At 38.9% G+C, this 25,868-nt stretch overlaps 2 protein-coding genes and 2 long non-coding RNA genes across 8 annotated transcripts in view; 2 read left to right on the top strand and 2 right to left on the bottom strand.

Moving 5' to 3' along the window:
• Window positions 1-1,138: 1,138 nt before the first annotated feature.
• On the top strand, window positions 1,139-4,894 carry LOC138048473 (uncharacterized). The gene is made up of 3 exons (XM_068894657.1): window positions 1,139-1,490; window positions 3,933-4,385; window positions 4,521-4,894. Exons 1-3 carry the CDS (start codon window positions 1,139-1,141, stop codon window positions 4,892-4,894), a joined length of 1,179 nt encoding a protein of 392 aa, XP_068750758.1.
• A 1,845-nt stretch (window positions 4,895-6,739) lies between these two features.
• LOC138049773 (uncharacterized) lies at window positions 6,740-11,102 on the bottom strand. 3 transcript variants are annotated; one of them, XM_068896185.1, is made up of 2 exons: window positions 10,977-11,102; window positions 6,740-9,775 (listed from the first exon to the last, which is right to left on the bottom strand). In XM_068896185.1, exons 1-2 carry the CDS (start codon window positions 10,981-10,983, stop codon window positions 8,700-8,702), a joined length of 1,083 nt encoding a protein of 360 aa, XP_068752286.1. In that variant the 5' UTR covers window positions 10,984-11,102; the 3' UTR covers window positions 6,740-8,699. The 3 variants fall into 3 exon arrangements, with proteins under 3 accessions (XP_068752286.1, XP_068752287.1, XP_068752288.1); XM_068896186.1 differs by lacking the exon at window positions 10,977-11,102 and adding an exon at window positions 10,595-10,724; XM_068896187.1 differs by lacking the exon at window positions 10,977-11,102 and adding an exon at window positions 10,034-10,331.
• Window positions 11,103-15,164: 4,062 nt separating this feature from the next.
• On the bottom strand, window positions 15,165-25,181 carry LOC138049772 (uncharacterized). Of its 3 annotated transcripts, XR_011132443.1 has the most exons (3): window positions 18,578-18,749; window positions 17,277-17,326; window positions 15,165-15,762 (listed from the first exon to the last, which is right to left on the bottom strand). It is a non-coding gene; the product is annotated as an uncharacterized lncRNA (long non-coding RNA). The 3 variants fall into 3 exon arrangements; XR_011132442.1 differs by lacking the exons at window positions 17,277-17,326; window positions 18,578-18,749 and adding an exon at window positions 24,577-25,181; XR_011132444.1 differs by lacking the exon at window positions 17,277-17,326 and having other exon boundaries at window positions 18,578-18,763.
• LOC138049771 (uncharacterized) overlaps window positions 18,914-25,868 on the top strand; it is a 10,621-nt gene continuing 3,666 nt past the window's right edge. Inside the window, exons 1-2 of the long non-coding RNA XR_011132441.1 lie at window positions 18,914-19,074; window positions 25,849-25,868. The exon at window positions 25,849-25,868 is cut by the window's right edge and continues 103 nt beyond it. This is a non-coding gene — a long non-coding RNA (uncharacterized lncRNA). The remainder of the gene's footprint in view (window positions 19,075-25,848) is intronic.

Below are 25,868 nucleotides of genomic sequence, written 5' to 3'. Positions count from 1 at the left end.
ATTTCTTGTAAGACAAAGTGGCTGTAACCAGCAACTCTATTCAACTGATATACAGTGTTTAATTGGAGTTACGTTCATACTATATGTTGTGAAGACCCATTTCATCTCTAACATATGTGGGTAATGTCTTGAAATGTGAGGCAAGTTCACTCTTTCATAAAACTTCCTCGGCTATTTTGAACAGCATAGCTCATAGCTCCCTTAAAGTCTACGTATGTCTTATAAACTCCAGGGAGATAAAGGGTACAAGAGCATGTACTTGCCTTAGGAAATCTAGAAAGCATTCCAGCATTTTCTTCTAGCTCATGAAGAAACGATATCTCACAAGAAAGTCCCAGGGGAGGTAAATGTTTGCATCCTGACACAAAAAACTGGATGTCCGACAGGCTTACCGTAGCAGACTGTTCTTCACCGTCTTGAATCAAGTCCTGTCAGTGAGCGAGAACGAGGCTCTCAACCTCCCTTCTATTAGATCCTTCACATGCACGTGCGACCGAGAAGATGGAATCAAAGTCATTCACACTCAAAGTTTCAGGCTTGAAACAGAAAGCTTCCCTCATCACGTGTGGATATTGCAAAATTGAGTCCAAGACTGCTCATGTATGAAGACCCTCTTTGAAACTGTCATAAGCTGGCTGTGCTCTTCGCAAAACGTACCAGTTGACAGTTTTCTGGATAAGGTTCACAACATCAGTGGTAGCTTTAACCACCTGAAATGTGCCAGCCATGTCAAACAATAAATCAAGCTTGGCATCACTGATGACCTGTTCTGCCTCTTTAACATTTGATGTATTCGGCAATTTTGCAAGAGACAATCATAGATCATAGTCACAAACATCTTTGACCGAAGCATTAACATTTCGGGTGCATTTCAATGTAGGCACCCCATGATCTAGTGACAGCAAATATTTGTCCAGCTAAATAATATTCTTCCTTCTCCAATCATCTTGCATTAAGAGATATGAATTTTGAGAAAGCTCCCCCAAAAAAGTTCGCAAGAGCGCGCGCTCTTAAACTAATTATTAGCCAATCAGGAGTTGAGGTGGTGCGTGCCGTTAATGACGTGAATTAAGAGCCGCGTGCAATTCCATGGAAACAAAATAACGGACAAGTGAATTTTTTTCCACCTTTTGTAAATATGGCGAGTGTTTCGTCCTACCCAAACGCAGAATCTCTTCCTGATGTAAGTTTGCTCAGTTTTCCAGAAAAGTTGTGGTGGATTGTGAATAATCCGAAATGCCATGAGATTAATTGGAATGCGCAGGGAACGACCATCGTGATTCCGAGTAATCAAAGATTTGTCGCCGAGATTCTAAACAATCCATCGAGCGCGCTGTTTAAAACGAAGAATTTTGCGAGTTTTGTTCGACAGTTGAACTTGTATGGATTTCGTAAGATTACGGAGTATCCGAGGAGAACAGCTTCTTCCGTGTTGTCTTCGGCTTCAAGGTGCGAGTTCAAGCATGCGTTTTTTCGCAAAGGGAGACGAGGTGAGAAAGAAGACTTTCCGTTAGAAGCAACTTGCCGTGCAGGATAAAAACCAGTCTATTTATTTTAAACCTGTAATTAGTGAAATTCAGACGTCAACGACTAGGGAAACTGAAAATATATGGGGCGGTTTTTTGTTCTTCTGCAAACGTTAAGGCTGGTTTTCTCTTGCGACGGAAGCATGCAAAACGTAAGTAACATTCGCAGGATCGTTAGCGTTAGGTTAGGGTTAGTAGGGAGCTTAAGCAACGACAACGGCGACGGCAACGAGAACGTCATCTCAAAATATAAATTCGCGTTATTGTAATCGCTTCGTTAATATTTCAACTTTTTTAATATGATGGGGGTGTGGTAGTTCCTCAAAAATGACGCTGGTAGGAACGGCGCTCAATTCAGTTAGGGCAGAAAATGAAAATTTATCCTCAAGTACTGACGTTTTCCATAAAACCTAAAATTTGGCTATTTCACGTTGTAGTTTTGCTGACGACGGCAATGAAATGGACAAAAGTGAAAAACACACGTGCAGGGCGTTTAAAGCTATTGTTTTTGCCTACTAAATATGCAAATTTGTGACGTTCTCGTTGCCGTCGCCGTTGTCGTTGCTTAAGCTCCCTATTGTTAGTCTTCAACCTTTGGTTTTAAAGAAGCATGGTTTTATGGGATACTGATATGTCAAGATACTTTTAGGGAACTAGTTTAAAAACAGAGAATTTTAACGCTTACTACTAATAATTAGTATTTTGAATCAGATTAATATATTTCTTCTTAACTTTTAATTCACTAGTAGTTAAGTGTCCCCAATTAGTTTACGTATATGTAAGCTAGATCTACCTGACACATTAATAAAGTTATTGATTGATTGATTGATTTAATTATTGACGCTTGCGTTGTCGTCAAAACCTCAAATTGGTGATTTCACGTCGTTGTTGTGCAGAGCGCCGCACGAATATGTGCTAAAATGCGTGCCGCACGTGCAGCACGATTATCTATCCTCTTTTAACCAACGATAATAGAGAGCTTTAGCAACGACGACGGGAACGGCATCGAGAACGTCATGTAAAAACATAAATTCAAGTTATTGCGATCACTTCGCGACTATTCCAAGCTTTTTAATACGACAAAGGTGTGGCGGTCCTTCAGGAATGAAACCGTTACGAGCGGCGCTAAATTTAGGGGAGAAAAATGAAAATTTATCTCCAAGTGCTGACGTTCTCCGTATCACCTCAAACTTGGTTATTTCACGTTGTTGCTTTGCTGACGACGGCAAAGAAATTGACAAAAATGAAAAACGCACGTGCAGGGCGCGCAAAGCTATTGTTTTTGCCCACTGAATATGCAAATTTGTAACGTTCTCGTTGCCGTCGCCGTTGTCGTTGCTAAAGCTCCCTATTGTTGTTTTATGGCGCTCTCGTTGACGACCGCGTCGTAAATCTTAAAGTCCCTATTTCCCTTTCGTAAACGAAAAACCTTAAATAACAATGACCACAGCCAGGTTTTCTGAGCTCGCGAGACTGAACCCCCCTCAGCAAACCATTAACGAAAACCGCTGGTCGTTCGTAAGGCCTGGTTTTCACTAGCGACGCAAGTATAGGCACAAGGAACACACGCAAGCGAATATACTTGTTGTTAATTGATGTCTCTATTGTTCTAACAAAAGGCTCTAATTAACATCAAAGTACTGAGTTTGCGTATCATCTTGTGTTTACGCTTGCGTCGCTAGTTAAAACCAGGCTTAAACGGTCACGATGCCATTTTTCATTTTAAAATAATTAGGATAGTACCCGCACTCTCATTGGTCAATAGCTGTGTTAGTGAGAGTATGGAAAACACGGCTGTGACATCACAAGAATTTTGATTGGTTATGTGTTGTCAGACGCGCGTTTGATTGGCTGGTAGGAAATATGAGTGTGTATCAAGAAAATCTGTTTCAATCAAGAAGTAAAAAAACCAGCATTTTCCTTCATTTGTTAAATTATCTTTGAGAAATATTTTATAAAAGCAATAGAGGACTTTTGTCCGTGTTTCCATAGCCTCATCTAAACACTCGGGAGAATTGGGAGAATTCTCGACAGTTATGCAAACCCTCGACTACGCCTCGGGTTTGCGTAACTGTCTCGAATTCTCCCAACTACCCCTTGTGTTTAGATGAGGCTAGGGAAACACGGAAAAAGTCCTCTATTGCTTGAGTGGTCGATGCCATGCTTAGTAGCCAAGCTTTTCGGAATAAAATGGACCCGAGGCGGATTGTATAATCTATCCAATTTGTCATTAACTGTTACTGAAGAACTAGGTTTCACATTCATGGAGTCTCGCATTCAAGTAAAGGTTAAAGTTATGTAGATTGGTTTTGAAAAGCGTGCGAAGGATTACTCGCCTTTTATTGCCTTGCGAGAACCAAACGCTTTGTTCCTTTGACAATGACGGATATTTTTCGCTACTTACAGATCTATTACTTCACGTAAAAAGGCAGATCTATTCAAAGAAAACTGGAGAAAGACAGCCACTAAACCGCAACCAAGCTTCGAAGGAAAAACCCTTCGATGCTACAAATCACTGCTTATCCTCGGTGAACACCACGTGGAATCGCCCCTTGTATACGGCTGTTCCATTTGTTCCCTGGCAAACTCAACTTCAAATGCCTTTCACCTTGTTTGCACCGTTTTGCACTCCTTATCAATTAGCGCAATTACCGCAAGGGCCCATGCCAGGAAGTCAGAGTTTACAAGGGGTTGAATCGCAGGGTCGTCTTGAGCCATTCTCAGCGGATTCCACTTTGGCGGGAACTCGAAGTTCTGGAGATTGTGGAGAGGCTGAAAGACCTCGTCTCTCGTCTTCCGATACTCTGAGTCCTGGGGACCAACGTTTCCTTGAATCCTTGCCAGTTAAGGCAAATGAAAGTGAGTATTTTCTTCCCTTAATTAATCGTGTTGTGCTTATTTGGTTTTAACTGCTTTTTAAATTGAATCTTTTACTTTATTGAGCTGTAGTTTGGTTAAGTCTACTTTGTAATAGTTTTTCTTCTCTTTTCTAAGGTGGAAACAATCTACTGTCCCCCTCATCAATGAATTCAACAGAGACTACAATTGAGGACACTGCATCAAGAGCTCCCGTCACAAGCAGTGAGGCTCTTGCACACAGCAAATTAACTACAAACTACACAACTGGTGATCAAGATAACGTTGAAGCTTTGACAACAGAAAGCAAAGAACGTGGCAATGGGCAGTCTTTGAGTAGAGAATCCGCTGAAAATTATTCCGCTGGCGCAAGGCCTTCGCACGCACTCAACGAAGAGCACATTGAGTCCATTGTTTCAGGTTCAAAGCAGTCAGTATTGAAAGACGTACCAGAGATTGACATTCCAGATTTTTGTCAAGCAAAAGGTTTTGCAAGTGTCCGATTGGAGTAAATCGGCTATTATTAAAATTGAAAAGCGAGATAAAAGTGTTTTTGTATATTTCGTGGAGGCCTTTTTGGGTGCAAATTTATGGACCAATCTGCTTTTATTCGTCCAATCAAGTTGTGTATTGATTTTTATTGACTTGTTACTCTGACTGTGTTCTTTGATGAAATTTCAGTTTAATAAACATTCATGTCCGCGCTTGCTGGTGCATTTAAATGCCGAGTGATTTTACTTGAATTAGTTTGCCGTTTCTAATATAAGCCCTACGACTTTGTTTTGATGTTCATGGCAAGTTTGTATCCCTTCGCAGTTTGTTTATAATTACGTCTCTCTTGATCTTGGAACGCGCAGGTCTGAGAGACGAGAGTCGTGCAGTAATTTTTAAGAGGGACCTTAACCATAAAAGGCAAACCGTCTTTGATTTCATTCTACTATCAGTGTCAATCAACCCGTGAATGTGCAATACGGATAGGAAATCTTCATTTCGTTAAACCCTGTATCAATCTGTCTCTTTATTTTCTGTTGTGTAAACTGGACCACTTTTTAGTGCCAATCACCGCAGGAGGTTTCGCAGTCTGAGAGCGATATCTTCTTTAAATTGATCAAAAGTCTTTGAAAGTCTAGCGTTTTGGCAGTTGTGACTCTAGGCATCTGATGAATTATGACAAATCATGTCCCTGTGAGCCGATTCAGTCACGCCAGTTGCAGTCTGTTATCTTGACGGGATTTGTACGGATTGTTGTGTGTCAAGGTGCGAGACCCATTGTCTACTGATATTACGTTTACACATTTCCGTACTATTACAAACGCAGTCTACTGCGCATGAACGGGTTAAAAATGACAGAAACTATACAGTTGTTTCCAGAATGGATCCCCCACAGTCTGGTGGGATACTTTGCATGACAAAGTTAACGAATTGCGGGCCAAACTAGTATACAAAAACTGGACGTTCATGTTCCTTAAGGTGCGTTCGATTGGGAAATCCGGATTTAGATCAGTGTTAAAATCAGGATCTTCGGGTTTCCAATCGAACACAAAATCTGAAGACGATTTCGTCGCGGAGTCATTAAGTGAAACCCTTCCTGACATGGATTCCCAATTATAGGAAATCCACGAAAAAATCCGTTTTCAGATTTTGTGTTCGACTGGAAATCCCAAGATCCAGATTTTTTGAAATCTGATTGGGAAAATCCGATTGAGAAATCCAGATTTCCCAATCGAACGCACCCTTAGGTACATTGTTCGTAGTGTTAAGTCATAATCTGCTCGGTTTACGCCAAAGTACTTGTTTGAGAATGGTCAGTTATTAGTTACCGTAGAGGGTGACATGTTAGGGAGTTTAAGAAACCACGACGGCTACGGGGACGAAAACGTTATTTCAAAATATAGGTTTGAACTAATCTAAGTATTTCGGGATTATTCAATCTTGTTTATATTATACAATATGTGCGAAGTGTCCTATAACTGGATTGTTACGGACGGATTTGGAGTAAAGAGCGAGACTGAAAGATTCACTGTAGTTTGTCCACGTTGTCGTCAAAACATCAAATTTGGTAGTTTCACCTAGTACTTTTGACTAGTACGGGAGAGAAATGTTCAAAAATGCGTGCCGCACGTGCAGCACGATCATTTTGGTTTTTTCAACCAATAATATTACTGCTTTTTGGCGTTGTCGTTGCCGTAGCCGTTGTCGTTTCTTAAACTCCCTGTTATCTTCACGTCGGTTGTCTAACGCGACGTTATGTATTTGCCATTAAGTGTCCCACCTGGCTGTGGCGGATAAATGCCAGGGATAACAATTAATTGTCATTAAATAATTTTAGCCACGGTCAGATCAGAGTCCAGTCAGAGTAAATTGTAATCAGTCTTTATTTATCCATATGAAGTTTTCTTGCGACTAAAGTAATTTGTATTTTCCTCCATCATTAATGTTCGTACAAAAACACAATACCATGCATACGTAACTGTTACTAACATTTCGTATGAAAATATGTGTCACATATGTTGAGCGAACTCGGTCGCAGTTTTAGCAACAGGGTCCAGAGGAGCTTACTTTTTTTAGCATACCATGAAAAAAAGAACTTCGAGAAGTATATCGTCTAACGTTCGACGGACATTTGGGCTTTGGAAAATAAAAGTCCAATTTCTTTCTTGTGGTCTCTATCAAGGCCATCATTCTGCTCTTCTTTGCCGAAAGAAGAGCCCTCAAATGGAGCCCGGGTGAATTTTACTCTGGAGCAATGCAAGAAAACCCTCGGCAAAAAACTGTCTTGAATGGTCAAATTGAGGTTCTCTGTACCCTGCGTTTAAAGTTTCAAAAACAGCCACCATAGGTGACGGTTACGCGTTTTATGGACCACCTGAATTTCAAGCAACAGGTTGTTGTCAAACTGAACACTTCTGAAATCCTTTTCTATATTTGCATCAAAATGTACCACACCACTTAAAAATGATCAAATATTTAAAAATTGGAAGATTTTCATTTTTTTTTTTTTGCTCTTTAGGTTTTCATAGAGAAAACGGTTTGAGCAAAAGATTAGATGGCCCTACAGTAATTGCCAATTTGCTTCCTTCCCCTGTGCTTAAATATAATTGTCTCCTCCGTAGTACTAGAGATTTGCTAGATTTTTGCGAGTATAGTTGAACACATGAAAGTTCCCTTTTTTGCACTAATCCCTTAAATCGCCGTGATTACTTAGTTTTAAACAAGATCTGGTTTTAATAATCATAGGATGGGTCTAAGAGGTTGTTTTACCCACACACAACAGTAATAGCTTTTTTTTGTGAATTCTGTTTCCATGTTTGTATCTACCACTTCTACTTCCCTTTTGAAACAAGGAAATTGTCCACAGTACACACCCGTTGGTAGCAAAGACCATAGACCTTATAGATAAATGGCGGTCAAGAATTATTTCCTCCTTGAGCTAATTCAGATCACTAAAAAAGAATCACTGATTTAGCCTCGGTAACGCGGACAAAATTAAAATAAGAGAATTTGCTCTAAAATGAAGATATAGTTCTTTTAATTTGCACGCAGTCAAAAGAGCCACTTCTTGGCCGCCATCTATGCCAAATATCCCAGTTTTACCTCTGTGAAACGAACTGTTTCAATTCTAAATTGCTTAGAAATAACTCACAAGGAGCAACAACTACTGATGGGTATGTTCATTTCACGCCTGTACCCATATTTGTGTTAAACGTTTGTCGTTGTCTTGTTCATATTCGTACGTTTCATTTCTCAACCTCGTATTATTCCCAGGTTGGCTTTCGTTTTTCATTAGGTCCAAATTCCGTCTGGCTTTGGTGCCGCGCAGCTAGCTTCTCAAATTGTTTCAGTCCGTAATCCGTGAAGCTTTGACAACCGTGACCGTTATGTCAATTGTTAAGTAAAATTACTTGGACAATGTTATCAGTACAAGGTCTGATATTAAGTGATATACGCCTTATTCCTAAATAGCTGCCATTTTAATATTCTTTTGCCTGGGTACAAAATAGGCTTTTCCTCGTCGAAGGAAAGTTTGACCTTATGATGGAGCCAAGAAGTACTTTTTTAGTACTTTCGTTTGAGATTATTAAGTTGACTTGCATGTGGAACTTTCCCTGCCTAGACTGAGGTGTTGAAAGTTTAATTCCTTTTCTTAAAAAAAAAATTATTAATTTTATAATTATCTTTCTCATGAATTTTTACCTGACCACTTTCTTTAAACGTAGTCCCATAAGCTTGGATCGAATGGCTGGCGTTGTGTGGCTCGTCTAAACCATGATCATTTGTATTCACATTGCGAATATGAAGAGTACCAAAGTGCGTATCCTATTCGCATTCCTGTCTACAGACAGGTGTCTGGTGTTTACACAAGTAAATGCATAAGTCTTTGATTGTTCCCATCTTGTAATCGCAGCGAGGCACTGCACATTCGTTATAAGTCATTGGATCTTCACAAACCCTCTTGCATTGTTTGACGTGTGTCACTTCGGAATCATTTCTCTCCCCCTTTTCGCTTTCGCCCTCCGCTTCGCTCTCCTTGTCGTTTTTAGGCGCTTTCCCGCTGAACAGCTCAAACTCATAACCGCTAGCCACTGGTTTCAGAAGTTTGCTCAAGCTCTCGATTCCCTTCCTGATTATTTCAGCGCTACCGCTTTCATCGTCATCTTCGCTTTCACCAGACGATGTAGCCTCAATTTCAGACTTCTTGAAGACGTTGGTGTCTTTCCCAGAACCGCTGGAAGTATCTTGTGAAGACCCCTCTGTGCTACTTTCCACTGATTCCGATTTGTCGGATTCTTGACTTTCGCTATCTGCTTGATCCTCATTTCCGGAACCTGAACCAGAGGTATCATGGGATCGTCTTGACGCGCTCTCGTTTTCCATCAATGCTGAACCACTGGAATCAACGCCTTCTGAAGATGCTTCTTCCGTGGTTTCACTGTTCCTCTGTATGCTGTTATCATCATCATCATCATCATCGCTATTTTCTTTTTCGTCATCGTCATCTTCATCACCTTCGTCACCATCTCCGGAAGTTGAGCCTCTATCGTCTTCCGCTTCATCATCGCTTGCAATGTCTTCGTCACCTGAAGTTTCCTCTCCTTTTGAATCGGAAGCATCCGACTTTCCTTGGCTCTCGAACACATGATTTCCGGAACCGACGAAAATATCTTCGGCTGTGTCTACCTCCTGAGCTCGTTCCCTTTCCTGCTCCGTTAGGTCGCCTTCACTATCTTCTCTTTTGTCGTCATTCACTTGCGCTGTTTCGTTGATCTCTCTCGCTCTTCGGAACAGCGCTTTTCCGAGACGAAGTCGGAGGTCCAATCTGTGCTTCGCATCTGCCTTGAAATGCTGCGCAGCAACAATCACACATAGCAGCAATGGGAGACAGAGACGCATCCCTGAAAATTCAGCCAAGACATTTAATTTAGTTGATTGGTGGAAATAGTTCGCTGTTGTTTCAGTATATCTTTGCATATGGCATTTTTATCATTAATTCTAGAGATCTGTTACTTACCTTGCAAGAACAAGGGATCTGAGAAATTGTAGCCTATCAACGTCGATTGACCAACAACGAAACTTCAGGCGTAAAGAACTAAAATTAACTTGGAAGACTTTCTTTCGAAACATACCTCCTAAACTAATTTTCCCCTACCCACCTTTCACTTTCTTTCTTTTTCTTCCGTTTTTGTGATCGCGTATTATAAGTATTTCTTAATTGACCTATCTCGCCGGTCGTCTTGTTGATCTTTTTAACCAAACGTTAGGTTAGCAAGCCAAAGTTGTACAAGCTTTGCTGTCCTTTTCTCCTTTGCAAGCCAATCTGCACTGAATATTTGGTGGCAAATATGAAAAAATGCTTATTTTTAACTACCTCTGGTGTTCGAAATCACAGACAACCGCGCGCGCCACCAGGTAGAAGGCCTGTGGTAGTCTAATTCGCAAATCACACTTATTTTGTTTGAAGTTATTAGCCTCTTGTTCTCATCGAACGTGAAAGAGTGTGTTGAATTTCTTTATGTTATTTCCTGCGACGGTACTTAAACACAGAAGAGCACCAATAATTTGGCTCAAATTAAACTGCCATAACAATCATCGGTTATGTTTTGTTTGTGTTTTCTCGTTGCGTATGGCCCTCATACCCGACAAAGTGAAGTTTCTTCGGAAAAAAATGAGAGATTAATTCCTTTGCGCTGTCGGTACTTTCAATAGTTTGTTACCTTATTTTATATAATGCGATATGGCTTTGCTTCATCTGACTTTACGGTGAAGCCCAGCCAAATTTTTGACTTATGGGCAGACCTGCTCGAAGTTAAATCATTTATAAATATTTTGTTCCGGTTGTCCAGTTTACAGTAGTGCCACAAGACAAACAAGGCTTTGTAGAGAAACCCGAAATTGCTTCAAACTGTTCGTTTCGAAATTTTTGCAAGTTCAACTCGAGCCAATAAGTGATTACATATCAAACATCAATAGTTTATTAATAGTATTTAGACCTGAAGAAGAAAGGTTATTGACAACTCCTTTTATTCTTGTATCATATATTACTTGAGCAGGCCAAGAAGCCCGTTTCAATTAGCACAAAAATTGTTTTTAGCTTACCGTTCATTCGAGGAGCCCGCAGAATATTACTGCGACTTCAGCGTGGAAGAAATCTTCAAAAAATGGCGATTTTCTCCAAAACACAGCTCAAAATTGATTTTGTGACCTCAACACTGAGTAGCGAAATAGCTGGTAATATTTGATTAACACTCCAAGACTGTGATGTAATTTTACAGTGAGCGCAAATTACACAACTGGTGCTATAAACAAACCTGACAAACAATCGGTCGGTAATGGTTGCTTTCGAAATTCTACGGGGTCGTTGCTCTCGATATATTATGGTTCCGACTTTCTGGTCCAATTTGCGAAATAAGCCCTCCTGTATTTTGAAAACAACCTTAAGTTTTTTTCCAAGAGTTTTTTTTCTGTAAGCAAATAGGATGACCAAGGGTGGAGTTTACAAACATCAGTGATCGCTTTAAGAAAAGTGACTACATGGACCTAAACAAGCCAGGGACACATTAAGATCCACAGCTTTCGAAATGAAACTCGAAGCTCTTTCTCTTCCAGAGATGACTTTTAAATCGCCGGGAGTCATTGCACGTCAAACAAAGTGAAAGCGTACTACCCAGTCTTGGAATTAGTTTTGTTCACAATTTAATTCGCAACAGTAATTATACCGCGCATGCGTGAATTCTTGATTTTTTAAACTTACGATCTCGGACACAATTATTGGGACAATGAAGTCAATAATGCACGAGCGGTTTCTGAGGTAACACACGGGTATAATCCTCTCCCCCTTCCCTTGAGAGGCCGCTATGAGGGGAAGTATTATAAAATATAAGGCACATCTTTAATTGAATCGGTTTTTCCGCTCAAGTTATTGAAGGTGTCTCAAGAACTCCTAACTGAAGAGAGTGTAGTGTAACGTGAAGTGCTAGATTTCTATCCCATATGAACCATGTGAGCGTTAGCCCTACTGATGGAACTGGGCCCACACAAGGACAGAGAAAAACTCTGACCAGGTTGGGAATTGAACCCACGATCTTCGGCTTAGATCTCCGCCGCTCTACCGACTGAGCTACAAGGTCAGACGGGAGCAGGCCGAGGGAACTGAAGATGTTAAAGTCACGGCAATGAACGTGTACAAGTACAAGGAAAGGTTACGTTTATACAAACGTTGGCCGTGTAGCACTTATATCTTAAACAGAATTAACTGAAAAGAGTGTAGTGTAACGTGAAGTGCTAGATTTCTATCCCATATGAACTCTTAGCCACGATTTTTGGTTAAAGTGGAATGGACATTGTCTTGTTTTTAAGGTGGATCAAAAAAAAATATAAACCAATCATTTGATGTATCAAGAGTTAGAGATAAACCTTTTTGTAAACTTATCACCAATGAGGTTACAATTGCAATGCTACGACAGTTGTAATTACTGTAGTGCCTCAGTTTTACCCACAAATGAAATAGGAGGGCATTTTCGACGCTATTTTTTCTTCTCTCCAAAAGCTGATTGTGATGGTTATATACATATTTACTAAAAAGCAATTACTTGAATAGACCTAATCGGCTAACTCAATGTTGTACCCAATTCAAACCCTTTGGGAATAAAACCTTTTGTTCCAGGTATTTTCATATCATTTAAATGTGAATGCTACATTATAATGCAAAAACAATACACAAAGAATCTCAACCCCGGGAATGGGAAATTTGAATTGGGTGCAACATTGATTTAGCTGATTTGTTCTATTTGCTCGAGCTAGAAACGAAAGAAAATAAATGAGTTACAAGTTCTGGCGACAAAAGCCGTGACGGTATCTTTGTGTCTATTTTTGCTTTGTTCTCGTACTCATGCAGATGCCTCGCGCCAGACACGTCCAGAAACGCACGTGCACTTCAATAAGCGTCACGAAGTGTCGCGTTACTCTTTACTCTCACTTCAACACCAGTTTTGTCCCGGAATACTATGTACTTCTTGACTGAGTGGGAGGGCCAAATATTTTCCTGTCTGGCCCGACCCTAAACTCACTAAATGAGCATTTTATCATATGGGCTCTTTACACTATTCATGAGCACTCAGAAAATGAAGATTGGAAAAAATGAGTTACAAAAATTTGCAGAGAAAATTTATCTTATCTGTTGTTTGCGTTTGCTTTTCTGGCTGTAAATAACTTGGATGTTTAACAGCCACTAAATCCTCTAAAATCGCATCGCACGGAGCATGCGCAGTACGTGTTCCTAGCAGGGCCCTGCGCCTTTTTCCGTCCCTGGGGCCCGTTTCTCGAAAGTCGCGAGACTTTACGGGTAATTTTCGGGTGTCACAATTTCTTCTGTATCATGTCAAGAACGGGGAGGATTTAAGTCGTCAAACTTCACAGACTTGTTTCTTTCAGTTAGCTTGAAAACATGTTAAAAGATCGGCTTTCCAAAACAAGCGGTTGGCAGTTTCACAAATGGCTTTTCGGGCCCGAAACGTTTTCGGGACTTTCGGGAAACGGGCTCCAGGTCCCTTGTAGCCTATACTATGACCCAGTACTCTAGTCAGTCTGATTGGCGCGTTGGGATCTGGTGGCGTTTCCGAATCACGTGAAACTACGAGATATTACGTACTATGAAAACGCGGGCGCGTACAAACGTGTTTGATAAAATAAGTTCCCCTTGTGTGGTCTTGGTGGACTTGAAGGTCTTGAAGGACATCGCAATCGCCTCTTGGTCGAAGACTGGGCCGCTTGGGCCATGTATCATGCTTTACGTACATAATGACTCAGCCGGAAATAAACTACTGAGTATTTCAAAGTGCGTTGCATAATGAGCTATCTCGGAAAATTTGAACCGGATATACCAGATCTGTAATGATGCTTTGAACTGAAATTCGACATTTTACGATGAATGTATGGGAACGTTGGCGCGCCTTTGCTCCCCCAGAATTGATCAGTTTTCAATGGCTAATAAGTGGCTCGTTATCAAGTTAACAAATTGATGTCAGTTTTTCATTTTTCCCAACGTTGGCGCGCCTTTGCTCCCCCAGAATTGATCAGTTTTCAATGGCTAATAACTGGCTCGTTATCAAGTTAACAAATTGATGTCAGTTTTTCATGCGTCTGTCCTGTTATTGATCATGAATTTCGTCATAACATTTTCAAAGTAGCTGTGGATCCGCAGACTGCAATGACAATGTTATGACGAAATTCATTGTCAATAACAGGAAAGACCCATGAAAAACTGACATCAATTTGTCTTTTACAATAACAAAAAGGCAGAGGGGTCAAAAATAAGTCAAAACACGATAAGAACGCTAGACAAAAATGAGAGAAACTTCAATTTTCTTCAAGCTGACGCGACCAATATCTCGTCAATATCGCTTAAATTTGCGTCTGTCCGCTTATTGATAATAAAAATTAGCCAATGAGCGCGCGAGAATTTTGCAGTCATAGTAAAATTTCATTTCCTTTTCGACCTTTTACATTTTAAAGTAATTTGTAAATAACATGATGCCTTCTGCCTTCTATGAGCAAACTCGTATTTTAATGAAACAAAATGGGAGCAAAGATTCTCTTTATCATTGGCGGGCCGTGTTTTCACGACAGCCGTTGTCTCGCTTAACATTCCTGAAATTAGAAAGTGGTTTGTTTGCACACTTCGTTAAGCGACATAAAAATGATACTTGTTTTCACGGATAAGATTAAATGAGGGAAGAACACGTGCCAATACAATAATAAAAATAATAAAATGGCACACCTATTTGAATAACCGCAAACGATTCCTCATTGGCCGGAAAGTAATTGCCAACTCGCTTAAGCTACCTGGTTTGGTGGCTTAAATTTAATGAGAATTCTATTGAAATTTGCCGACTTGCTTAACTTTAAGCGAGTTGAAAAAGGAATTGTTTTCACGGAACTTTCGGTTGTCACTCGCTAAGCGACCTGAAAAACCGCTCGTGAAAACAAGTCCATTGTAGTGTATCATGAAAACTCGATTGCACTGAATAGAAATCGATAGTTTTCTTAAAAGGAATTATAACGATGATTTTCTTATTATATTGACTTGCTTATCAGTCGGATGTATTATTAACAAAAAACAAAAGGGTGATGAAAAGTTTATTACTGAAACTTCCTTTTGAGGGATCAGATATCTGAATCAAGAATTTCTCGAAAACTAGACCACCAAATGAATACCTGAGATCATCTCCTGTTCGCATGATCAGGATTTAATAAAGAACATTTGAAGCGGTATACCATGGGCATAGATTCAGTTTAAAATTTTATTACTTTACTTGGGTAGTAATTAACTGAAAGAAATAAGCTTCCTTTAAGCAAAATTTGAATATGTAAATTGTGTTAAAATAAATATAGGAATACTCTTTTAATTGGTCATCGACTTTCAGTTGTCGTCACTATAACTGTTAACTGATTTCGAAATGACAGAATACCCTTAAAGGTTTCTTTTTGACAAGGTAGTATCGTTGATTTTGTAATTTAAGTTGCAATTTTTCAGTGGAGTAAACATCTCGAACATGTACAATGGCTGTGTTCCTGCACTTCATGGGTGTGCACATAGAAATCGCTATCTCCTTTTGTGCAAAAAATTTCTATTTGTACTTTAGTCGACTTGACTGGCTTGCAACACCGGCATACTCTCCTGTTGAGGCTGTCCTCTGATGAACAGGTTCCTGTACATTGATATAAAGGCACTGTCCTCTTGATGCAGCCAACCACTTTCACGTCGACCTGATGTAGCCTTGGTTTGCATTCACTGGTATTTGCAGTCACCATCGTGTAGCAGGCTAATAAGGTGATCAGCAGTAGTGAAATCTGAGGAAACAACTTCTTTGCAGGTTTCATGGTTCTGTGGAAACGATAAGTTTAGGGTTAAATCGGGCGACAGCTGGCAGAGGTTAACTGCTCTGGGAAGAACTGAATACTGAACGTAAGAACTGAATACTGAACGTAAGGGTGGTTACACGGCAATTTAGACGGTGCGGTTTTTGCTTGCGACTTCCGTATGCGTCAAGCCTACGCCACGGCTAGCTTACTTTAAGCTGCGACTTCAACAGAAATTATTGTGTCGTATAAATCAGACCTGGGAGACCCCTACAACAGACCGTCACGAGAAGTGAACATGTAAATGGCCGCAAGCAATGATGTACTGCTAGTTGTAAGCGAAACTCGTAAGCAAAAAATCGTACTGTCTAAATCGCCCCTTTAAACGATTTTCGTCACTAAAAAGTATCCCAGACTCCCCATTAGTATGTCCAGGAGATGCAGGCTCTGTTTTGCTAAGAATCACGAAGTGTCCTATTAAGGGTTTTGAAGCAATCGTGGACAATCTTCCTATCGGTGTACGTTGGATCAGTGGCTTGATCTGATCGGTGTAATTACAAGTTGAGAAGCTAAATATTTTCAGCAAGAGCCGATACAACGTAGATTTGATTACGTTGTATCGGCTCCTGCTGAAAATAATTAGCTTCTGTCCTGGTTAGTATTTGCGTCAACTATACATTTAACAATATAATAACGTTAGCGTTTGTCTTATTTAAGTTTAAGGAACACTTCTTGACTCGGATTTTTTCGCCTTTATTTGAAGATACAGCTGATGTTACATAATTTTAAGCATTCGAGACTTCAAGCAAAATGCGGTTCCTAAAGAGTTGAAACTTCGACTTCAAATCCAGTCCACTGATATGACTTTTATTTTCCTTATTTTCTCTTTTACCACAAGTCCTGGGACACAGTGTCCTAAACTAACGATAATAGCAAATTCAAAGACAATTAAAAATTAACGATAATCGTTAATTTTAGAGAAGATATCAGACATGTTGAAATAGCAGGTTACGGTGGTAATTTGCATAACCTGAGAGAGGTCTGGATAAGAGGCAGGGCTGGTAGTATTAAAAATTTGAACAATACCAAAGTTATCTTTTCTTGCTATATATTAGAGCTGTCTTCAATTGACTGTCGAAAGTAATTACGCGATTGCAATTGCTACGCTTTAGTGATTGGTTTAAAAATCTCGCGCCAGTTTATCAACCAATAAAAAGGAAAAGCAAAACCAATTGCGACTTGCACGCGCAATTTTTCTCGCGCTTTGAGCAAGTTTCATGGAATTTCTACGAATTTGGATTGGTTCATTGCGCTGTTTGTACCTGCTGTGATTGGTCGAAGTAATTACTGTGGAATCTGTTTTAATTTGTTTTACGACACTCTAAAAGCAATGTCTATTATAATTTTCCACAAAGTGTATGTCAAAGGGAAAATAAAAGAGACAGTACAGGAAATTGCGACCGCCGACGAAGCCTTGATAGAAACCATTGGACTTATCAGTAAGGATCCTCAGATTACAACAGAATAAGAGTGACTCACTCAATAATTCCAATTCACCGCTACGCAGGAAGGGCGGTTGTCAATTAACACTGCAAGGAGAACGAATGAAAATGTTTATGGGGGTGCAGAAAAGAAATAGAGATATAAATGATCTAAAAGGTCGGCAAACATTAGAAACGATAAATTTTGTAGCTAGAGGAAATTACTGGACGTTTATGATAATGAAACTTTACAAATTAATTTAGCCAATGGTGGTTTAATCTTCAGTTTCAGTGAGGGCCGAGTCAGGTTTGAAAACAAAAATCGCCCACTATTAAAGATATTGATTTGCTTATTGAATACCGAGAAAAAAATGCAAAAATCAGCTGTTCTTAATTCAGATGCTCACGTGCCGCGGCCAGTGGAAAACTGAGACATCGCTTTGTGAAGAAACATCATTCCCAGGACCTCTGCCTTGGCTCCCCGGCCCATAAGCTAAGGGAGAGGTCCTGGGAAGCAGGTTGTGAAAATGGTGCTGGAAAGCCAAAGAGGACAGCAAAAAGGGGATTGGAGGAACAACAGGGACTAATTACGACATTTTTTGTATTTTTTGTATGACACTCAGCTTTACTTTTTTCTTTTAAAACTAAAGATTACTAGTGAAATCAGGAAGGCATGCACATTTGCTTCGATAAAAGACTTGATCTGCTATCAATTTTCAAAGGGAAAGAACTTTGAACGTTTTAATGTTCTTAAAGTAAAATTCTCCACAATCGTGATGATGCTAAAATCATGAAACGATGTGTTGTAAATTAATCAAATGAAAAAAAATCTGGATGGCACTGTAATTACCAAAACCGTGAAAGAGAAATTATCAATTCTCTCCAGAGAAAAGCTGCGACCTTTCAGACCTTTTCCTGCAAAATGGTTGAATATTCAACATGTGGAGTTTTAAGGGTCTTTCAGTGATACTTTTGCTTTAAGCGGATAATCAACTCGAAGACTGAGCTCGCAAGGTTTATTACGCTTCTTTTGTAACAAAGAGCATATCCGTCATTGTCATCAGTATTTCACGTCTGTGTTTTTCTTTTTGTTCAATTTTAATTATATTGGTAAATGAATTGAAATCATAAGTTTATCAACAAGGATGCAACGGGCATTCATGAAAAAAATTCGAAGCTGGTGTTCATACCTGGACGCTCCGTAGAGACTTGTTAAAAATTGAGTTTGTTTGGTTGGAAATAAAAATGGATTGTTGAGGGTTTTCGTAAAGATTTAGCAACGAAAAGTAAGAACATATCCTAAATGGAAAGAACCGGAACTCTAAAAGGACAAATGCCTTTGGCATTAGTTTGTAGTACCTTATATTTCTTGGCTTTGTCACTCTACCACCTCAGGAAAGGCTAACACATTCTTCGTGTCAAGTCTTTAGATCTACCCAAGTGGAGACCTGTCTGTGTTCTTGTGTTCACGAGACAAGAGCGCATTAAGAACCACAAATGTTATGATGTTTTAACGACAAAGGAAGCTTTTACGCAAATCCCCTGGAATATATCTTATCATTGACAGTATGAGAGGACAAAAAGGATGTAAATACGAGTTTTCTTTGTTCGTCTAGACGTCAAAAAATACGACATTTCTTTCATAACGCAAATGACATTTTGTAATGCATCCGGCCGAAGAAAAATTGCTTCTCATTTTAAGACACAGGAATGGTTTTTCAAGATTTTGATCATGTTTTAATCTTGGTGCTGACGAAGTCTCACTTAAATAAAAATCGCTGCAAGACAAATTCTCAGCAACCAGTTGACGCAAACCAACCCGTCAAAGTTTAGCTCTGTTGAGAGGTGATCAGAAGGTATATGCATGACTATATGAGTAATTACTGTTTCATCTCATTTTATGCAACAACCCCTGCCGCCTCTTTCTTAGGTCGCATGCATAACTTTTTAGGGTGAAGTTAAAATCGTGATTTCTTAATTCATTGCTGAAAATTAAGTTGTCAGTAGTAAACCGCGTCGGTCAGTTTTCATGCCGACTTGTCGGGAAATTCTTTTTACCTCACGTTTATGTCACATTTAATATCTAACAAGAGAAAAGTTTTGGTTATTTTATTCGATGACATTCATCATTTATACCTTTAAATATGAACTAGAACCACACTTGCAGGGAGGTCGCCTTGGTCGAAAACTTCTCGCAGTAGCCTGAGAAGGACATTACTTTTGATGGGGATTTTAGTTATGTTGTGTCATTATCCTTAAATGTTGTGCTGATGTTCGAAAAGTGGCTCTTTTTTTTTCAATATTCAGTTCATCCCCTTTTCTCTCTCCTTATTCCTGCATGTAGCTGCAGATGACAAAAATACCTTCAGTGTGGGTCGCCACATGATTAAGTGTCAATTACTGTGGTCCCAAAAGTCCGAAATTACCTGAAGACTAAGATGTCTACTAGTTGATATAATCACCAAGGCAGGACTTACATTTTCAGCCGCTGAAAATGAATCTCCTGCCTTGGTGTTAGGGTTAAATTGTATTCAAGAGGCTTGCGGGGACTCCAACCCACCCACTTCCCTTTGTTAGTCTCAAGTTCAATCAGCTGATCCAACCCATTTCTTCTTTCTTTCTTTTTCACTATTTTGCCTTTTTTAACAAAGACATTTTTAGTCTTCTCAGTAGTGCTAAAATAGAGTTACATTTTCTCCTAAATTAATAGTAAAAACGATTTGAGATCCCACGATATCGAACTTGCCAGATTAAAAGGCTCCTAAAACTGAATATTACTACATGGTGTCGGGAGTGAAAAGTGGCCATCGCTTAGTTGTATTTAGTAGCATTTATATCAGGGATCTCGACATTTTAAAAAACGGGAAAGGACTTTTATATCACAGTTGTGCGGACACTAGTAACCAAACACGCACGATGGAGTTAGTTTCTAAAAAAATTCAGTGTGGTTTGCTTCATCAGTAGGAGTGCAAAACACGAAAACTTGGTTTTATCAAACGCGAGCGAGATTTCGCGTATAGCCCTTCGTCGGAGCTAATGGTAACTAGTAACTATTGCTCTACTTGAAGGCCAAAGGATTGAAATTAATACATAACCAGCTCATTTGTGCATAATTCGAGCAATCTCGACTGTTCGATTAGCCCCGGTCCACAGCCGTAGTTTGATTATTCTCACGGTTGGACACTAAATCCACCTACTGACCGTCTCTATATTCAAGTTCCCGATGTCATGTTTATGATCATAAGATGATATCTTCGAAAAAATATTATGATTTAAGAGTCCAAGTAAGCAAAAAAGTCATATTTCAACAAAGCGGGGGAGTTTTTAGAAATGCTGGACTTAATGACGCCTGTTTTTTTTTTTTTGTGTCGTCATGTCAAGTACCACTCTGGAGAGATATCAAACCAGAAATGAAGAATTAACCCAAGAAATCTTTCCGTGCGATCAGCCCACACCCTACTTAACCCCTATGGCAACAATTTACACAGATGAGAAAGCGTGTCTTCACTCAACGATATCATTGTTAATTATACTACAGTGCATGTCCTCATACAAATCGATGCTTCCATCCAGTTCATTTTGTGAGCCTTAGAAAGCAGATTTTTGTCTTGTCATAATTTAATGTGGTGCCAGAAGGGATTTCCTTTTAATGGCTTTTGCTGTCTTTATCCTTAGCATTTTAGGATCAACCCACTGCTCGTGTCGCAAATGTGAGATGTTTATGGCATGATATAAGTGGATGGCAAGGCTCTTTAGAGCTTGAGTGCTTTTGTCAAATTAGTAATGGAAATTGTTTTGGCTTTTCTTCGATATTTTGATTTTGATTGATTTCAACGATTATTGATATTATTCTGCTTTCAATCGACTCAGATTACAAAGGGAACGAAAGAGCATTGCGTACTTTCGTTTCGACACCAAAAGTTTTCTCTTCGATTTTCTTTGATTTTAATCATATCTTGTAAATTAAAGTGAACTAATTAGTGTAATACACAAATACAACTTCAATTCTTAACTTAGGATTTAAAAGCTACAGAAAACTAAAAGCTACAGCTAAAACTGAATGTGACAACTGTACTGAACTTCTTATACAACTACGATTTCCAACTAGACCAACTACATGCAGCGAACAACTTTTAAAGTAGTCAAATAACTAAACTCATATTTTTAGCTCAATAACTACAACTGAAAGTAAATCTGTTTTTTTTCTAATTAGCAATTCATGGTTGCTGCAGATGCTTTGATATGTACACTCCTCAAAAGGTTTTCTTCAAACATATATTAATTCCTCTTACGAGTTAAATCGAACGGTCGCCCAGACTCTATTTTTTTTAAGGTCTTCTCCTAGTTAGGCTGAGGCCTCAGCATTCTCGGTGAAATAGCTGAATGTTGCACATTTCGTTAACGACAGCTGAAAAAACATGACCGTTAATAGTTGTTTTCAGGTTTTTGCCATGCTGCACAACTGTCGACACTGGAATTTCAGATTTTCAATTCAGATTTACCCGGCCACCAAACAATGAAGAGATTTATTTTTCGAAGTTGACTCGAGGATAGTCGGAAAAAACCCGAATGCTTCTTCGCAGGAGTAGAACCTACGACCTTCCGATTACCAGTTCGGATACTCTTCGGATGCTCTTCTCGACTTTTCCGAGCTGTAACGTTGTAAGCCATCACTGCAAGGGTTTAAATTGTCGAAATGGAGCATATTGTTGTGGCTCGATTAAATTTAATTTATCTGCAACCATCGCTTTCTGGATAAAGATCAATTTAGCAATGTCATTTGAAGGCCAGTGGAAGTATACATAAATTGCAATTTAAGGGAAATTGTGTTCTAAGCAACCGTTAAGGAATACTCTTAAGATTTGTGCATATATATTATCACTACATTATAGGCCCTTCTCCAAAATGGCGGCCCAAAATTCAAATAAGTTAAAATTAAAAGCTAATACCAGAAATAGAAAAAGCACCTTTTCTTTAGTAACAATGCAAATTTTCGGCATATCAGGTGTAATATCAGCTGAGAAAATGTAAGTTGAAAAATGCGGAAACATTTCAGTACAGACGGTTTTCTCTAATTCTCCATTTGAACCAACACACAATAAGATGGCTATTCATTTGTAAATAGGGAACTGACTGCTGCACTGGGTTAACACTTGGCCCGGCCTACGTTGAACAACAGCCCCGTTTTTATTGAAAAAAAGAAAAACAGTCATCAGTTAACATTGCTTGCCACATTATAGCTTACTGCCTGCTGCCCGCCAGGAAAAACCCCCTTTGGGAGCAAACCTGATCCCTCCCGAATGCAGCGTCAGGCATTACAAACAACCCCGAGGGAGAGGGGTTGAAAACTTGTACTACACAGTAACACTCATATAAGTAATAGATAATAAATAAAACTTGAGCAAATACAAGAACCGCACAGCAGCACAGTCAGTGTAGAGTGACTTTACTTCATCCAGTCCCTCCGGCTTATTTCTGATCTGCAATACTATGGCAACTGTCAAAATGGTGGTCAACCGTGAAACGCAGAAAACTACAATTTGTATGATTGGGGGGTATGGCATCTACCCCCAGTCATACAAACGTCTGTAAATGTGTCAAATTGCAGCTTACATTTTCTCAGCTGATTTAACACTTAATACGCTGAAACTTTGCAGGGTCACTAAAGTAAAGGTGCTCTTTCTATTTCTGGTATCAGTTTTTCATTCAGTTCAATTTTAACTCATTCAAATCCGTTGCCGCCATTTTGGAGAAGGGTCTATTTGAATTATTTGTTGAATGGCCCTTTCCTTTATCTTTCCGGAGAGACAGCATTTGTAAAGAGCTAGGAGGTTGATTTCACAATATGAGACAGCAGTCGTCACTAGAATCGCAATTGGACCTTAGGAGTTTCAAATTGCTGTTGGAAGCCGCGATTCGCAAACTCAGAGCTCTACTTCCATGCTAAAAGACGCTTTGGATATTAGAAAATGTATTCTTTATATTGTGTAAATATCTGCAGGTATTGATCAAAATGGAATCATGATTTCTTTTAAAACCTCAGCCAAGATATAAATTTAAAGATAGCAAATGAAAAAAAAGACGTTAAAAATCAATTTAGATGATAACATTTAGTTATGCACCAAAATTGAACTCAAAAGAAATGAAAAAGGAAAAGATCTAGAACTCCGATCCGTGAAAGATAATCTTTGCCTTTTTCCATTTCTCTCATCTCCAGTTAGTCATAAAGTTAATAGAATAGCTACTTTTTTGAAAAAAAATGTTAAAAGGACCTTATTTTACTTACGTCATGCGTTATTTAAACTTGAAACGGGAAATGAATATTTTGTACGAATAAAAAATGTATAAAGTTTATGTTTCAGAAAGAAGAAATGAGGGCCTAGAATATAATAACAATGTCAGCTAAGTTTACTTTGTGTGATTGGTTATCTTTGTAATAATTTGTCTCAAAACGTTAACGCAAGTACAAAGAACGACTCTTAATCGAATCCTGATCTAAATGTTTTTCAAGTTATTAATAAAAAAAAAGAAAACCCAGACAAGGTGTCTTTTAAGGAGCCTGGAAAGGTCTACAAAGTCGGTTTCACTAGTGTCTGTCAAATGGCTTATAAATGACTGGCTTACACCGTCAACGCCGCTTTAAATGGGGATCTTGCAGTTGGCCAACACTATTAATATAATATCATCATTCAGACTAAGGCATACTACGTTTTTTGACAAGCAAAATATTCCTTCAAATTAAATTAACAGCAAGATTTGAAACAAATTTTTCAAGGAACATCTACTGTTGTTAGATTTTTGGCCAATGCTTTTGAATTACAAGTCTGGTGTCACCCTTTTGCCATCCGTTACAACAGTCGATAGCAGCAAATAATCTTAGTAAGGTAACAAAGTCTTAAATAAACAAACCTAATGATTATGTTTGGGTCTCCAATGATAAGCGAAATCTTGTGGTATGGCGTGACATAACCCCCCTTGCGAATGGCTTAAGATTTTGCTTTTAAATGGCTTCTAACGACATGCCTTGTTTTAGATAGAAGTGGAAACTTAAAATACTTAGTTTAAATGGCTAACAGTCAATGCTGTTACATGTACATGGATTCTCTGCATAATGTTTCTTGCTTTTTCAAAGAAGTTAACTTAACCTTATCTTTCCTTTTTAAGAGCAGAATTTGCTTGACTTACCCTATATTAACCTGACGTGCATACATCGTTGTTTTACGTGGCTTATATGGTTTGTATTTTATTGCATGCTTTTAAATACGGCTTGCATGAATTTTCACGTCAAATATGTCTATGACTTTCCCCTTTTTTGGCCTTACATAGCGTACAAAATTCCATCCCCTATAATTCTTTACCTTGCTGGATCTGTGCACCTTGACAGATGTGCTTGACTGTTCTTTGCTCCCAAACTGACCTTTCGTCTTTTTTCTTAACAATCTTTGAAAGGGCTTGATCATACTTTAAATTTTCTCCAGAGGCTAACAGGTGCATCCGCGATGGACAGAGCCTATCGTGTTTCTTTTTATCTTTTGTTTGTTATAACCACGCTTCCCAGTTTGTTTTGCCTTATTTGAATGTGCCCGGAAGCCAAACAGTCTCTTTTTGTGTTTTCACTAGAAGTAATTAACTCACACTCAATTGGAAATTGATTGGGATGTTTCACACGTTTTCAGCAACAAGTAGAGAGATGAAAAAGGTTAACAATGACCTTATAATGAGAATGATGTCGTTTTCACCCTTTTCAAATCTTTAGGTGTTCTTCTTTCAATGATCTGATTCAATGAAAACTATGATGGCTCCATAATTGCGACTGCAACTCAGTAGTCATATGGCTAGCTCAGTAGAAAACCATTCAGACATCGCAAAATGCGACGTTCGAGAAGTCTGATCGATTAAATCAAAACTGATAGCAGTTGTACTGGCGACTAACAATCATGTAGCTAGCGAACGATTTAATATATCAGTATTTCAATTCACCTGCTAAATTCTTTATCAACATTTTTAATTCTTTGCGGTTTGAACTATCACGAATAAAACACATCAAAACAAGGCAATATATCTATGACATATTTAGTCTTTTAGCAACCTAAAACAAGTTGAATAATCGATGTTGTTAGATTGAAGGTGCGTGGGCAATCGCACCTGCTCGTTGATTCGATTTTAATTTTGTTCTGAAGAGCAGCATTCCTCACGAAACAGTGATGATGGAAGTAAAATAAAGAGCTCCCTGACAAGCATAGTTAAAGGGCTTTTGTCCTTAAACACTTTTATAATTATAAATATGAAACGAAAAAAACTGAAGCTTCCCACCAACGCTGTTTTGGAAGTGGTAGCAAATTCCGTATGTGGGTTCGTTTGATCATTAGGTGTAAGCCTCGGTATGTGATCTTTACTATGTGAGGTTGTACCGCCTCTGCCTTCCGAATTTGGATTCTTTTCACTCTAACCTTAATTAAAATTGAAGTCCAAACTGATGTAATTTATGTTTTTCCTCTTCATTGTCCGACATGACAATCCTTTGTCAATTAATCTTCGTTTCATCTTATTTCTTTCTTCCGTCGTTTTCGTGATCATCTATTACGCGTCTCTTCAAATGATTGAATTTCATTCAACATTCAAATCAACAGCGGGAAAAGTTCTCAAAGCT

This window comes from Montipora capricornis, chromosome 5 (assembly GCF_036669925.1).
Source record: "Montipora capricornis isolate CH-2021 chromosome 5, ASM3666992v2, whole genome shotgun sequence".
Classification (NCBI taxonomy): domain Eukaryota; kingdom Metazoa; phylum Cnidaria; class Anthozoa; order Scleractinia; family Acroporidae; genus Montipora; species Montipora capricornis.
Note: the sequence above shows the minus strand (reverse complement) of the source record. Positions and strands in the feature narration are given on the sequence as shown.